At 42.9% G+C, this 13,116-nt stretch overlaps 1 protein-coding gene across 3 annotated transcripts in view; it reads left to right on the top strand.

Moving 5' to 3' along the window:
• The window catches only part of SCYL3 (SCY1 like pseudokinase 3), a 39,325-nt gene that overhangs the window by 17,702 nt on the left and 8,507 nt on the right, over positions 1-13,116 (top strand). For all 3 annotated transcript variants that reach the window (XM_059042270.2, XM_059042290.2, XM_067030604.1), the window contains 6 exons: positions 1,021-1,077; positions 2,169-2,271; positions 3,488-3,599; positions 5,534-5,611; positions 7,714-7,853; positions 8,514-8,698. In XM_059042270.2, coding sequence (XP_058898253.1) covers positions 1,021-1,077; positions 2,169-2,271; positions 3,488-3,599; positions 5,534-5,611; positions 7,714-7,853; positions 8,514-8,698 — 675 coding nt within the window. The remainder of the gene's footprint in view (positions 1-1,020; positions 1,078-2,168; positions 2,272-3,487; positions 3,600-5,533; positions 5,612-7,713; positions 7,854-8,513; positions 8,699-13,116) is intronic.

The following is a 13,116-nucleotide window of genomic DNA, read 5'->3' as shown; positions in this document are numbered from 1 at the left end:
AGAAGTCAGCTGACATCTAATTAGTATACCAGGACGTAATTCTTCCTGTGGGGTTCATCCCAGATTCTTTACCATGGCATACAAGGCCCTTCACAGACTCCTCCCCAGCCACCTTTAGCTCCATATACCACTCAATTATTGAGCTACACTCCGTTCCACTGTGTTCTCATGGGTGGTCCTCCTTCACCCTCTTCTTTCTTTGTGTGCCATTCTGTTGCTGGGATGCCTTTCTTCCTCTGGGTTCTCTGCAGGATGTAAGATCCGGCTGATGCCTAGCTGAAGTCTGGATCTGGCTAAGTCTCCTCTTTATGAAGCCCTCCCCCAGGCGTTCCCTACCCAACAAGGGTAGTTCCCTCCTGGCCTTCCGTGGCACTCAGCCAGCACACGTTATTGAAGTTCTTAGTTTACGTTCTAGGTTGTGAGCACCTGGCTGGGGACGGGGATTTATTGCATTCCTTTTGTATTCCTGGTGCCCTAAATGGCGCTTGGGACATATAAGCTCTTGAAAAATAGTCTTTGAATCAGTGAATGAATGTACTTGTTCTGTGGATGTTGGCTTTGTCTCTGTAGTTTATAAAGTCCTCATATATCTCATGTGACAGCAAACCTTATGATTGACTTGACTCAGTGAGCAGATTAATGATAGATTGGGTCTCCGCTAGAGAAGCCTTTTATTTGTTAATATCTATGCAGGATGAGAAAGAAGTATTTCTAATTTCCTTATAAGGAAATCAGTTACAGAGATGCCTCTGAACACCAGAGAGTTTCTGTTAAACCAGCTGAAGGGGAAAGGAAAGGGAACTGGTAATTTATTTTCCACTAAGCCTTGTGCCATGCCAGGTACTGTGTCTACATTTTTTAGTTATCAAGATTTTAAATTTATGCATTTAATGTGTGGCATTGGTTTGAAGGTTTCATTGCTGCTGTTTCCATTGCTCTTTGCTTTTGTAACTTAATGTAAGAGATTGGTTCACCAAACATATGCTTGAATCACTTTCCTTAATTTATTTCTCTGTCTAGTTTCTGAGGAGTATTCGGTCAGTAAGAGACCCAGCATCTATCCCTCCTGAAGAGATGGTAAGAGGATATGCTTCAGATGTAATAAAGGCTTCTTAGTGTAACTGAGTATGAAACTTTAAAAAACCTCTCCTCTGCCCATCTCTTTCTTTGCTAAGTTATAGACGGCTCATAATTCTTCTGGCCTTGAAGGCTTCTAAGACTTATTGTATCATCACAGCAGAAAGCCTTTATCTTGACACTCAGCTTACATTTGTTGGTCATATAGACACCCATGATAGTGCTTAAAGATAAGAGGTACCTCAGTGTGATCAGGGTTGGTGCTTCATAGCTATTTCATGCTAAGTCTTTGTACATTATAGGAAGCCATGAGAGCTGAGGAAGCAAGACCCTAGCCCTTTTCTGTGCTTCACTCAACCAGTCACCTGCCTATCTGGCCACTAGTTGGGATTCCAAGATGTAAGGAAGAGCAATTATTAATATTATGGTGCTGGTAAAGAAAGTATATTTATCAGTAAATTCAAAAGCAGCTGCTTTCTCTAAATTTGTTCTTAACCACTATAGACATTGACCCCCAAATCATATTTAGTGTACTTTACAGGAAATACAAACCCAACTATAAACTTAAGTATAAACCTAAGACTTGAAATAACTCAGGTTTATTCAAATCAGCACTATGTATATATAGTAGTGTTTTTCAAACTGATGATTTGTGGGTTTTGAATCAATTTAGGGGTCCTGACCAGCATTTTAAGGGAGAAAAAGAAAGGAATAAAATAGAAAATATCGTTGGACATCTAGGGTAGTAAAGCTAAGTACTGTTTTATGAAACTTTTGTTTCTGATATGTATTTGTACATGTATGTGCATATGTTGATAATGATAATTATGATAATTTTTCTCTGGTTTGCAGTCAAAAATATTTTTGAAAGCCACAGACATATATTCTGACCTTTTTTTCTTTTTGCCCTTGTTTGATATTAGTATCTTTGATAAATTCTATTCACTAATAGTTTTAAGAGCCTATAAATTAGTATTATGTAGTTGGCTTTGAGTATAATGAATACAAAAATGGGAGAAAGTGCTTCAGAGAAAAGTAGAAATGGTTTGTAAAGCAGATCCTCTGGTTTTAATGGTCTTTACTGCTTTTAGTTTCCAGAATTCACAACTCTGCCAGAGTCACACGGACATGCTCGGGATGCCTATTCTTTTGGGACATTGGTGGAAGGTTTGCTCACAATCTTAAGTGAACAGGGTGAGTTGGAGTTATGCGACTGCATCCACAGAATAAGTAGGAAAATCATCCATGGCTTGTTCTTTGTGTATTCAAAGAACTGCAGTCTTTGATCATAGTAAGGAGCTGTTGCTTACCAAGTAAGTTGTTTAGGGCAGATCCTAATAGCAGTGAGGGAAGAAGCTTTGGGTTTCTTTACTTTGCATAGTTAAAAGAATTTTAAGTAGGAAGCACTTTGAACTATGGCTATGAATATCATGTTATTATCTTATTAATTGGTATTGGTATTTATGGTCTAAAGACGATTCTTTATCAAGCCAGCCAATAAGAAAGTGAATGCTGTTATTGATGTATATGTAATGATCTGAAGAATAGAGTAAGATTCAAAGTTTTTTCTTAATTTCTAAGTCAAGATTAATGTTTCTTTATCTTTATTTTTTCAAAGTCCTTTTGATGTTTTTCTTTGTGATTTCATTTACTCATTACTTTTTTCTTTTGTTGGCCCTCAAAGCCCAGGCCACTGAACACATAGGTCTCTTCTGAGCTCTCTGGCGGCGTGCTTGGCAGCCTTTTTCACTCTCCTCCAGCCACTCCAGGCCTTCAGTTGTCCACCCTTTAAGTGTACTGCGGTCCATGTCCCATTAGGCCCCTTACCGGCCTATATCTCACATTGCTGCAGCTCTAACGCAGTTTCTTCTTCCTGGTTCACTCAGTGCTCTGCAGTCACAAGCACCATTCAGCTGTCAGCTCTGAGTTGTCCCAGCCTAAACACTTGAGAATTAAACCCTAAGGCATTCTTGGTGGATGATGAACTCACTGTTCTTCACTGTGTCTAGAATGGTGGCAATTATGTACCACCCCCGAGAGAATTGAAAATATAGTCATTCAGATAACTTCCTGTGTTCTGTGGGTGAGGAGGCTTGGTTGAAAAGGCCCTCAAACCTGCCGCTTATTAAACCTCCTCCTTGGGGCCTGAGCTGAGTTAAACTGACACTCAGGAAATGAGAGGGCTTCCAAGGGGAGGCACGTGAGCAGGGGCTTGGATGTGTTGGCAGGACAGTTTTCTACACCCGTCAAGGAGTTTGGCTTCAGGCAAGCAGGAAGCTGTTCAGCAACAGCCAGGGCTTTGTTTGTTTGGGCTTTTACAGGTTGGTTTTTGCTCTCGTCAGTCTCCAGCTATAGAGGTCCTGAAAAGAGGGAGACGGCATTGGAAACTAACTGTCGCTCTGGATTTCAGTTTCAGCGGATGTTCTCTCCAGCTTTCAACAGACCTTGCACTCAACTTTGCTGAATCCCATTCCAAACTGTCGGCCAGCACTCTGCACCCTCCTGTCCCATGACTTCTTCAGGTGAGGGTGCCTGGTGTGACACCGCTGGCTGCTCCCCACTGATGCCCGCCTGCTTTCTTGTAGGTGACGCTCCAGCGGTGGGTTTTGGAGGACCAAATGATGCGGTCCCTTTTGCTGCTGTTGTTGTCCTTATTAGAAGAGAGTGAATCATGTCCACATGGGAAAATAGAGGGAGAAATTGGGTTGCCTCTCAGGTTCCTATCACAGATGGGAAGTTTTCGAACTCCTTAATTGTCATGGAGGCCTGGGTCTAGAAATTATAGCTGGATTACTTAGGGCTTCTGAATGTGAAGAAGCGAGGCTGTGTCCATTGATTTACAGTTGGAAGTTAATTGAGGAACTTAATAAACATGGCCTCTCCTTTTTGCTGCCATTGTGATACGAGTCTGTTATTGTTGAATTTTACTTGGGTGGGGACGTGGAAATGAGCTTATTTTTCTTCAGGCAGAAGCTTGTTTTCTTTGTTTAGTGATACGTGATGGAAGAGCAAAGAAGTCAGTTTAGAGGGAGGGCACAGTGTAGCTGTTAATACTGTCGCTGGATTCAGAGATGTTTTTGAACCTCTCTTCCAGGTTAGTTTTAATTATGTGTCCTTTGTTTTTTAATTTCCATGACTACAGAACTTCTGCACAGGTTAACTCCACATTCATGACTTTTATTAGCAAAATCAATTTTATGTCAGTTGTGAAACTAAAAATCCTGTGTGTTTGCAATCAGAAAGCCTGAGAGAAACCAGAGTGAAGGGAAAGCTAATATTATCCCTGGAGGGGGAACAGTTACCTTTAAGGATGGGGGGGTATATTATTAAACAAGGCAGAGGGGGTATTTTCCTTGTAGTTACAAGGGTTTTGTCACTTATGCTCCAGGGAAACTGTTCAAACCTTTCCCATTATGAGTCTTTTAACCAAGTTATTTCCATGTCTTTTTGGGTGATTCATAGTGATACTTTATCTTGGTATAGAATCTCTACAAAGAAGAATCCTTTACAGTAAATAGATTCTCTCATTACTGTGTGTGATAAGAGTTTTTTAGTAAGAATTGTGTATTAAACAGAGACGGGAGAGGGAATCCAAAACCACACACCGGCTCCCTCTCCCCCAAATCTGATTGTTACACGTGAGGGGAAAGCCCGGCCAGAAGCGGCAGCAGGAGGAGGAGGGCCAGCAGCTCCGGCTGAAGCAGCCAAGCCAATCTGATTGCACTTCAGTTAAGGCATTTGTGCTTTTTCTCTGCCGCTGAGTCAGAGGGAAACAGGTGTCAGTGTGAGGAGTGGAGACCCAGGAGTTCAGCTGTCCTGGCGGGGGCTGCAGGCTGCTGCTGAAGCCTCCTTTCCATGGATGATGTTCGCTTGGAGCTGAGTGGCCACGGGACTCTCTGGAGACCCTGCAGGAAACTGACCGCTCCTCTCACCCTCTTCCCTGCCTGGCTGCAAAAGTGACCAGACAACTACAATGGGAGAACTGAGAAGATCTCTATGACTTGTACCAGAAATTCCTCTTTCCCCAGCCCTCTTTAATAGTTTTCACCAAAGGAGACTTGAGAATCAGCAACTATTTTGTAATGGTAATACCATTTCTCCCAGGATAGTTCATGTAACCACATCCTATTACAACAAAACATTTGGATGATTATGATGATGATTAAAACCACAGTGTTTGTTAGCGTTTGTGTATGCACATGTGTGTGTGGTTAAGCGTGTATCCTCTTGACAGATCTCTTTGATATTCTTAAAATATTAAATTCCCTGTGGACTTGTTCCATAGTATTTGTCTTATAAGCTACTTAGTTATAATAGAATCTTCCAAGTGGCACAGGGGAATGTTTCTTTGTTGAATATTATTGTGGTGTGGTCTGCGGTTATGGCTTCAATATTTGACACGCCATCTTTAATCTGTTGTCCTGCATTTTTTTGTTTGTTTGTTTTTGGCATTTAGGAATGACTTTCTAGAAGTTGTGAATTTCTTGAAAAGTTTAACATTGAAGAGTGAAGAGGAAAAAGCTGAATTTTTCAAGTAAGTTTAGAAAATTCAGGCCTTAAAATTCAGTAACTTGGATTAAGTCCATGTAATCACTTCGTGTCCTAGAGAGGATGAGTCAGACATTTGTTTTCTTAAAGTTTAGTGACATTTCCTATACGTCAGGCTATTTTCTAGGCTCTGAGATGGATAGTTCTGGTGAGGGAAGCATACAGACTGATAACCCTTAAACAGTGATGGAGCTTGAGGGGGTTATCCTGAGAACAACAGAGGGCGGGGGAGAAGGAGGTTAGAGAAGAGGTATTCTAGGCAGAGGAGCAACATGAACAGGCGCACAGAGGCAAGACACAGTGTGTCTTGTGCAAGGAATGGATGAGCGCTTGGGTCCTGCTGGAGGGTAAGGGGTGGGCACCCTTGGACATGGCAGTTAGGAGTATTGACACTATTGGTAAGCAGTGGACTTCAGGCCTTGAAACCATCAAATGAGTGAAAACGGGCTGTGAGATGGCTGTCTCTCCTTGGGTGGATCACTCTGTTTTCTATGGAGGGCACAGGTTTATTTCACATAAGACTTGGATCGGTTGGTAGACTACAGTAGGCCAGGTAGTAGATGTGAGGCCTCATGTAAGGGCAGTGATGGTACAGTGAAGAAGACACAGGTAAGAAATATTAAAACAGACTGACAGGCCTTAGTGATTATCACCAAAAGAGTTAGAGAATACTGGAGGACAGAACCTACATGCAGAGAAAATGAAGAATTTGGCATTCGGTGTGTTGGTTTGAAGTGTCTATGGGACTTCAGGTAGAGATGTACGTGGGCATTTGGGCAGATGGGTCTGAAGCTCAGGAGAGAGGTCTTAAGCTGATGAGTTAGAGGTGAGTGAGGCTTCATCAGCCTGTAGTTGGTGACATTGTCCCATAGAAAGTGGGTAGCATGAAAAGGACAGTGGCCCAAATGTAACCCTGGGGCACCCAACCTTGTAAGGGGGCCAGTGGGGAGGGAGTGGCTGATGAATGAGACAGAAGCAGTGGTTGGAGGAGATTGAGAGAGAGCCAGGTGGCTGGTATTCCAAAGGAGTAGAAAATTTCAGAAAGATAGGAGCAGTCAACAGATACCTGCTCACTTAGCAGTCGGGAGAGCACTGATGACCTTGTCTTAGAGCTGTTTCAGCAGTGAATCAAACTGCACTGAACTGAGAAGTGGGTGGAAGGTGAGAAAGGGGACTTTGGGTAAAATCTCCTGAAAAGCTCGGAGAAGAGGAACATAGAATTGCTAAAGAATTGCTAATGGAGTCAAGGAAGGATTTTTTTTTTCTTTTTAGGAAGGATGTTTTTAAGGCTGGAAGAGACGTGAGCGTGTTTGTAGGCTGAGGGGACGGAGCTGGTGGGGGAGTGAGGGAGGAGTTGAAGATGCAGTTGTGCTGGGGGGCTGTCGCTGCATGGCCCTGGGGGAGAAGGGGGTGTTGGGGCAATGGCTCAGTGGGGGTGACCTTCAATAAGAGGAAGCCCTCGCATCCATGGAACCTGGATAGGAGCTGGGAGTGAGTTTGGGTGTGGACCCGTTTGTTGACAGTGGCAGAGGGGCTTGCAGGAGATAAAGCATGGTGGGGCCTGTTTCCCGATTAAGGAGGAGGCAGGATTACCTGCTCAGGGTGATTGTATAGTGACGTGTTACTACTGCCAACACCTGATATCTGTGTATTTCCTAACTAAGTGCTTGCATCTAGCTTGTTTTAATAAGTTGAGTAACAAAAGCTAGTATTTTGTTTACCGTGGAAACTTTAGATAATGTAATATCCTACATCTTTTAAACTTGAGAAAGTACCTTTTATTGACCAGAAAGCCTCTGGCTTATTAGCGTGGAAAGAAGACACTCTTGCTATTAATGAGGGGCCATTTGTGAAAGAATTTTCCTAGCTTGGATTGGAGGTTGTGTATGTACTGACTAGATGGCCTTGCCTCACACCTTCTGTGTTTTTCTTAAATACCTGGGGACTGACCTAGCTACAGTTTCTCTAGCTACATTTTAGATTCATCACTTTGATGGAAGTGGAATAAAGCTGCATGTGTTTAAACGGTACAGGTGAGTTGATGCAATGTCACAGCCAGTTTCCCAGGCTTTCCTTCTTTGCCCTCAGGTTCCTCCTGGATAGAGTCAGCTGCCTGTCAGAGGAATTAATAGCTTCACGGCTGGTGCCTCTTCTGCTTAATCAGTTGGTGTTTGCAGAGCCCGTAGCTGTTAAGAGTTTTCTTCCCTACCTCCTTGGCCCCAAAAAAGGTGAAGTGTTCTTTCAAAGTATTATTGGTAATTACGGAGTTTGGGAGTTACTAGTCCATATTTGAGCAGTGCAAGATTATTTCATGGTAATCTGAATCACCTGGGAAGCTTTTTAAAAATTTGCCTGTTCCTGATCCACTGGTTCTGGGACAGAGCAAGGATGGGTAAATATGTATTTTGAAAGGTCCCCAAATGATTCTGATGCATATCTCTGTTGAATAACCTACCATAACTACTAGGAAGGAGAGGTCTGTCAGCACCAACTCTTGTTGCAGCATTTAACACACTTCCTGGCTTTGTGGATAAAATTGCAACAGTCATATCCGTTGAATCTAGTGTGTGAAATTCCTCATTGATTAGATGTAAATATATAAAGAGCTGTCGGTTCAGGATTCTATTAGAACATAAGGTTTCTTTGTAAATAGTACATTAAGTATGATAGAGTATTTCAGAAACACTTCTACAAGGTGGAGTGTGATTAAGACAGTTAAGCCTTGAGTAATTTGGGGTCAAAAGAAGCACTTCCCTTTGGTTTGGGACGTAAGAATTTTAGAAGAGCACTTAGAACGTGTGTGAAGTTCTGGGCTCAGTTTCTGCACTGGGCTTCGTGCTCCTTTCACCGAAATGACGAGTTGTTTTTCCGTCTGACCTGGGGAGAAGACGGTGCGAGGGGAGGAGCCCCCCGCCTGCTCTCGCCAGCCCTGTTCCAGGCGCGGGTGATCCCCGTGCTGCTGCGGCTGTTTGAGGTGCATGAGGAGCATGTGCGGACGGTGCTGCTGTCTCACCTGGAGGCCTACGTGGGGCACTTCACCCAGGAGCAGCTGAAGAAAGTCATCCTGCCCCAGGTAGGGGCAGGGCGGGCGCCCACAGCGCTGTCCAGGGGACGAGGTGGAGCCAGGGGCCGCTGCGGGTGCTGGGGGCCGGGGAGCTGGAAGGGAGGGGGGCTTTGGAGCGTTTGTGGAACAGCTGAGAAGGCCTGAGGCAGAACTTCAGTTTAAACGCCTCCTGGGATCCAAAGGACGGGAACTAAAGTTGCATTTCCAGGCCAGTCACACAGGCAAATCAGTTAAACTAACATTTGGTTTTCACCTGTTTATAACCTGAAAATCTATAATTCTGTTTGCTGATTCTTTGGGGGATAACTAACGAGATTCGTTTGTGGGATGCTTTGTGAACATAAACTGCAAGTGTCATAATTAAATTACTATAAAATAATTAAATTATAACTGAGGGGAACAGGAGAAGAGGAGATGATTCCTGTCGGTGGTTTTCAGCCTATCAGTCAGCCACCAGGGAGCCTGTTAGATTTGCCCACTCCAGGGCTCCAGGTTTGTATCGGTTTTCTGTAACTGATGTAACAAAATTACCACAAACTGCGTGGCTTAAAACAAGAGACGTCTATTCTCTTATGGTTCTGGTGGCCAGAAATCCAAAATGAGGGTGTCAGCAGGGCTCCCTCTGAAGGCGCTAGAGGAGAATCCTTCCTTGCCTTCTTCCCAGCTTCTGGTAGCCCTTTAGCGTTTCTTGGCTTGTAGCCATGTCACTCCAATTTCTGCTTCTCTTGTCACATGGCCTTTTTATAAGGACACCAGTCATTGGATTTAACCCAGTATGACGCATTTCAAGGTCACATTCTGGGTGGACATGAATTTTTGGAAGACCCTATTCAACTCAGTCAGTACCAGGTTTTAAAAGATTTTATCGGTCACGTGGTATTTTTCAAATAACTTGTTTTTCTATGAGATTAATTTATTTATAAATTATAAGGCCTGGTTTTCGGCCAGTTCTTGTGCTTAGGTACTGGGGCCCTAGAGGTATGTAACACACTTCCTGCTTTCAAGGAGAGAGGAGATCGGAAATAATAGATGTTTGTTGTCTGTGTAGCAAATCACCCCAAAACTTTAGTGCCTTAAAATAACAATCATTTTATTAATTCTCATGATTCTTTGGATTGATTTGGCTCAGCTTGGGGGTTCTGTTGTTCCACATGATGTCAGCTGAGGCAGCAATCATCTGGGGCCCCATAACACATCCAGAACAGCTCCTTGGCACCTTGGAGGGGAAGGTTGAAAGGTGGGCTTACCTGGGACATCGGGACAGCTGGGGCTCCCTCTCCATTAAGCCTCAGGACATTTCAGGGCCCCTATTCATCCATGTGACATCTCCACATGATTTCCTTAGCAAAGTGTGTGGACTTCTTACATGGCTGCCCAAGGCTACCAGAAGTGCCCAAGCAGCCTTCTTAAAGCAGAGATTGGAAACTGACATTGCTTCTGTCACATTCTCTTGGTTGAAGTGAGTCACGGAAGTCAGGCCAGGTTCACCGTGGGGTGGTTTTATACAAGGGCGTGGATACTGGGGGTGTGATTCACTGGGGGCTGGCTTTAGAGCCTAGCTACCACAACATAGCATTTTGTGTTTACATCTGCAGCAATAGTTGTCACCCTACTTGTAGTTGTTTGTGTCTGAAAATTTAGAAGAGGAATGAAGCACTCTAACTCTGAAATAGAGATGCCATCACAGGTCTCAGAATTGGCATGGAGCTGAGGTCAAATAATAAGTAGATACTCAGCATATGAAAGGCAGTGAAAACTCTCAGTGGAGCTACTTCCCCTGTAGGGGAATAACTTGACTGATTTCAGTGTTCACTTTGGGAGCAGTGTGGAAGATGGACTAAGGAAGTTCAACTAGGAAGTTATTAGAATAGTCCTGCTAAGAGATGACAAGGACTGGGGAAAACGTTGTGGCAGTGATTAAGGGTAGAAGGGATAAGACTCAGTTTCTCACTAGATGGGAGAGTTTTGAGGATGACTCTTGGGTTTTTGGCTTTGGTGGTTTCTTATTTTATGATTACCATATTCAGTTGATAGAATTCTAACCATGATTTAGTTTACTTGTACAGCTTTGTTTCGAGAAAGTGCCCGGTTTGTTAGCATTGGACCTGTTAGTTATTTTATTGAGTCCTGTTGGAAACCTTCATCTTGGATATATGAGGAAACTGGACCAGAATAATGAAGCGATTAATTGGCCGAGTCATATTGAGAACCCCTGGCAGAGCGAGGACCAGAGCCCAGGACTCCTGATAGCCTTGTGTCTGGCTGGTACACTTGCTTTGCCTGCCATCTTCCTTATATACGTGTTTGCCAATTCAGAGCAAAATCTCGCCTGACAGCTCCATGTGAATGTCTTAGTCAAGATTCTTCTGGCTGCAGGTAACTGAAACCCACTTAAACAAGCTAAAGCAAAAAAAAAAAAAAAAAAAGAGAGAGACTTTAATCAAAGGATGTCATTATTCTGCCTTACATGGAAATCAAATGCAGCTGGGACTCGGCCATATGGTCTTCATTCCATTCCTTTCTCTTGAAGACCAGCTTTAATTACTTGGTGTACACATGGACAGACATGGTTGACCCATAGCTTCTAAGTTCACTGTCCTCATTTTAAGCAAACCTCAGAGATAACCAGTTCCTCTAAATTCCAGTTTTTGTTACCGGGAAAGAGATCATAATTGGCTCAGTTTCGGGCAGGTGTTATATGCATCAGATACAAAGAAGGTTTCAAGGTCCTATCCTTATGGGTGTATAAAACTGAGAAGAGGCCAAGGACTGGTAACATAGCTCTTAGTGACCTAGATGAGTGTTTCTAAGTGAGCTCTGCAGAATATTGCCAGGCCATGAACTGTTTGTTACGGTTCTGCAACGAGGTGAGTACAGATATGGAAAATTAACATTTAAAACTTTTTTTAAAAAATTGAGGTACATTATTGATATATTCGTTTCAGGTATACAGGAGAATGACTTGATATGTGTGTATATATATATATTGCAAATGATCACCACAATAAGCCCAGTTACCATGTGTCACCATACAGAGTTACAAAATCTTTTTCTTGTGATGACTTTTAAGAATTACTCTGTTAGCAACTTTGAAATATGCAATACAACATTATCAACTATAGTCACCATGCTGTACATTATATCTCCATGACTTTTTTATAACAGGAAGTGTGTACCTTTTGACCCTCTTCACCCATTTCATTTCCTCCCTACCTCCTCACTTCCACCTCTGGCAACCACTAATCTGTTCTCTGTATCTGTGAGCTCGTTTTTCTGTGTGTCCTCTGCCCCATCACCACACACACGTATGAGTATTTGTCTTTCTCTGTCTGACTTACTTCCCTTAGCATAGCATAATGCCCTCCAGGTTGATCCATGTTGTTGCAAATGGCAAGATTTTATTCTTTTTTCATGGCTGAATAGTTTTCCTTTGTGTGTACTACATTTTCTTTATCCATCAGTAGACAGTTAAATTATTTCCCTATCATGGCTATTGTAAATAATGCTGCAGTGAACATGGGAGTGCATATATCTTTTTGAGTTAGTAGTTTTCTCTTCAAAGAAATACCCGGAAGTAGAATCACTGGATGGTATGGTAGATCTATTTTTAATTTTTTGAGGAACCTCTGTACTGTTTTCCATAGTGGCTACACCAATATAAATTGCCACCAACAGCACACAAAGTTTCCTTTTTCTCCACATCCTCACCATCACCTGTTGTTTCTTGTCTTTTTGGTAATAGCCATTCTAACAGGTGTGTGGTGATATCTCACCGTGGTTTTGATTTGCATTTTCCTGTTGTTTAATGATGTTGAGCATCTTTTCACGTACCTGGTGACCATCTTTCTGTCGTCTTTGGAAAAATGTCTATTCATATCTTCAACCTATTTTTTTTTTTTTTTTTTTTTTTTTTTTGCGGTACACAGGCCTCTCACTGCTGTGCACCCACCCCCGCCACCGGTGCGGAGCACAGGCTCCAGACGCACAGGCTCAGCGGCCATGGCCCACAGGCCCAGCTGCTCTGCGGCATGTGGGATCCTCCTGGACTGGGGCACGAATCCGTGTCCCCTGCATCGGCAGGTGGACTCCCAACCACTGCACCACCAGGGAAGCCCCAACCTATTTTTTAATCAAACTGTTTTTGCTTTTGAGTTGTGAGTTTTTTGGTGTATTTTGGATATTAACCTCTTATCAGATGTACAATTTGCAAATATTTTCTCCCATTCAGTAGATTACCTTTTTACTTTGTTGATGGTTTCCTTTGCTGTACAGAAGGTTTTTAGTTTGATGTAGTCCCACTTCATTGTTTTTTGCTTTTGTAACCTTTGCTTTTGGTGTCAGATCCAAAAACTCATCACTGAGACTGGTGTCACAGAACTTGCTGCCCATGTTTTTTTCTAGGGGATTTATGGTTTCAGGTCTTACAT

The sequence above is a fragment of the Kogia breviceps genome, chromosome 1 (assembly GCF_026419965.1).
Source record: "Kogia breviceps isolate mKogBre1 chromosome 1, mKogBre1 haplotype 1, whole genome shotgun sequence".
In the NCBI taxonomy this organism is placed as follows: domain Eukaryota; kingdom Metazoa; phylum Chordata; class Mammalia; order Artiodactyla; family Physeteridae; genus Kogia; species Kogia breviceps.
The sequence above is the reverse complement of the archived record's forward strand: the minus strand, read 5'-3'. Positions and strand labels throughout refer to the sequence as shown.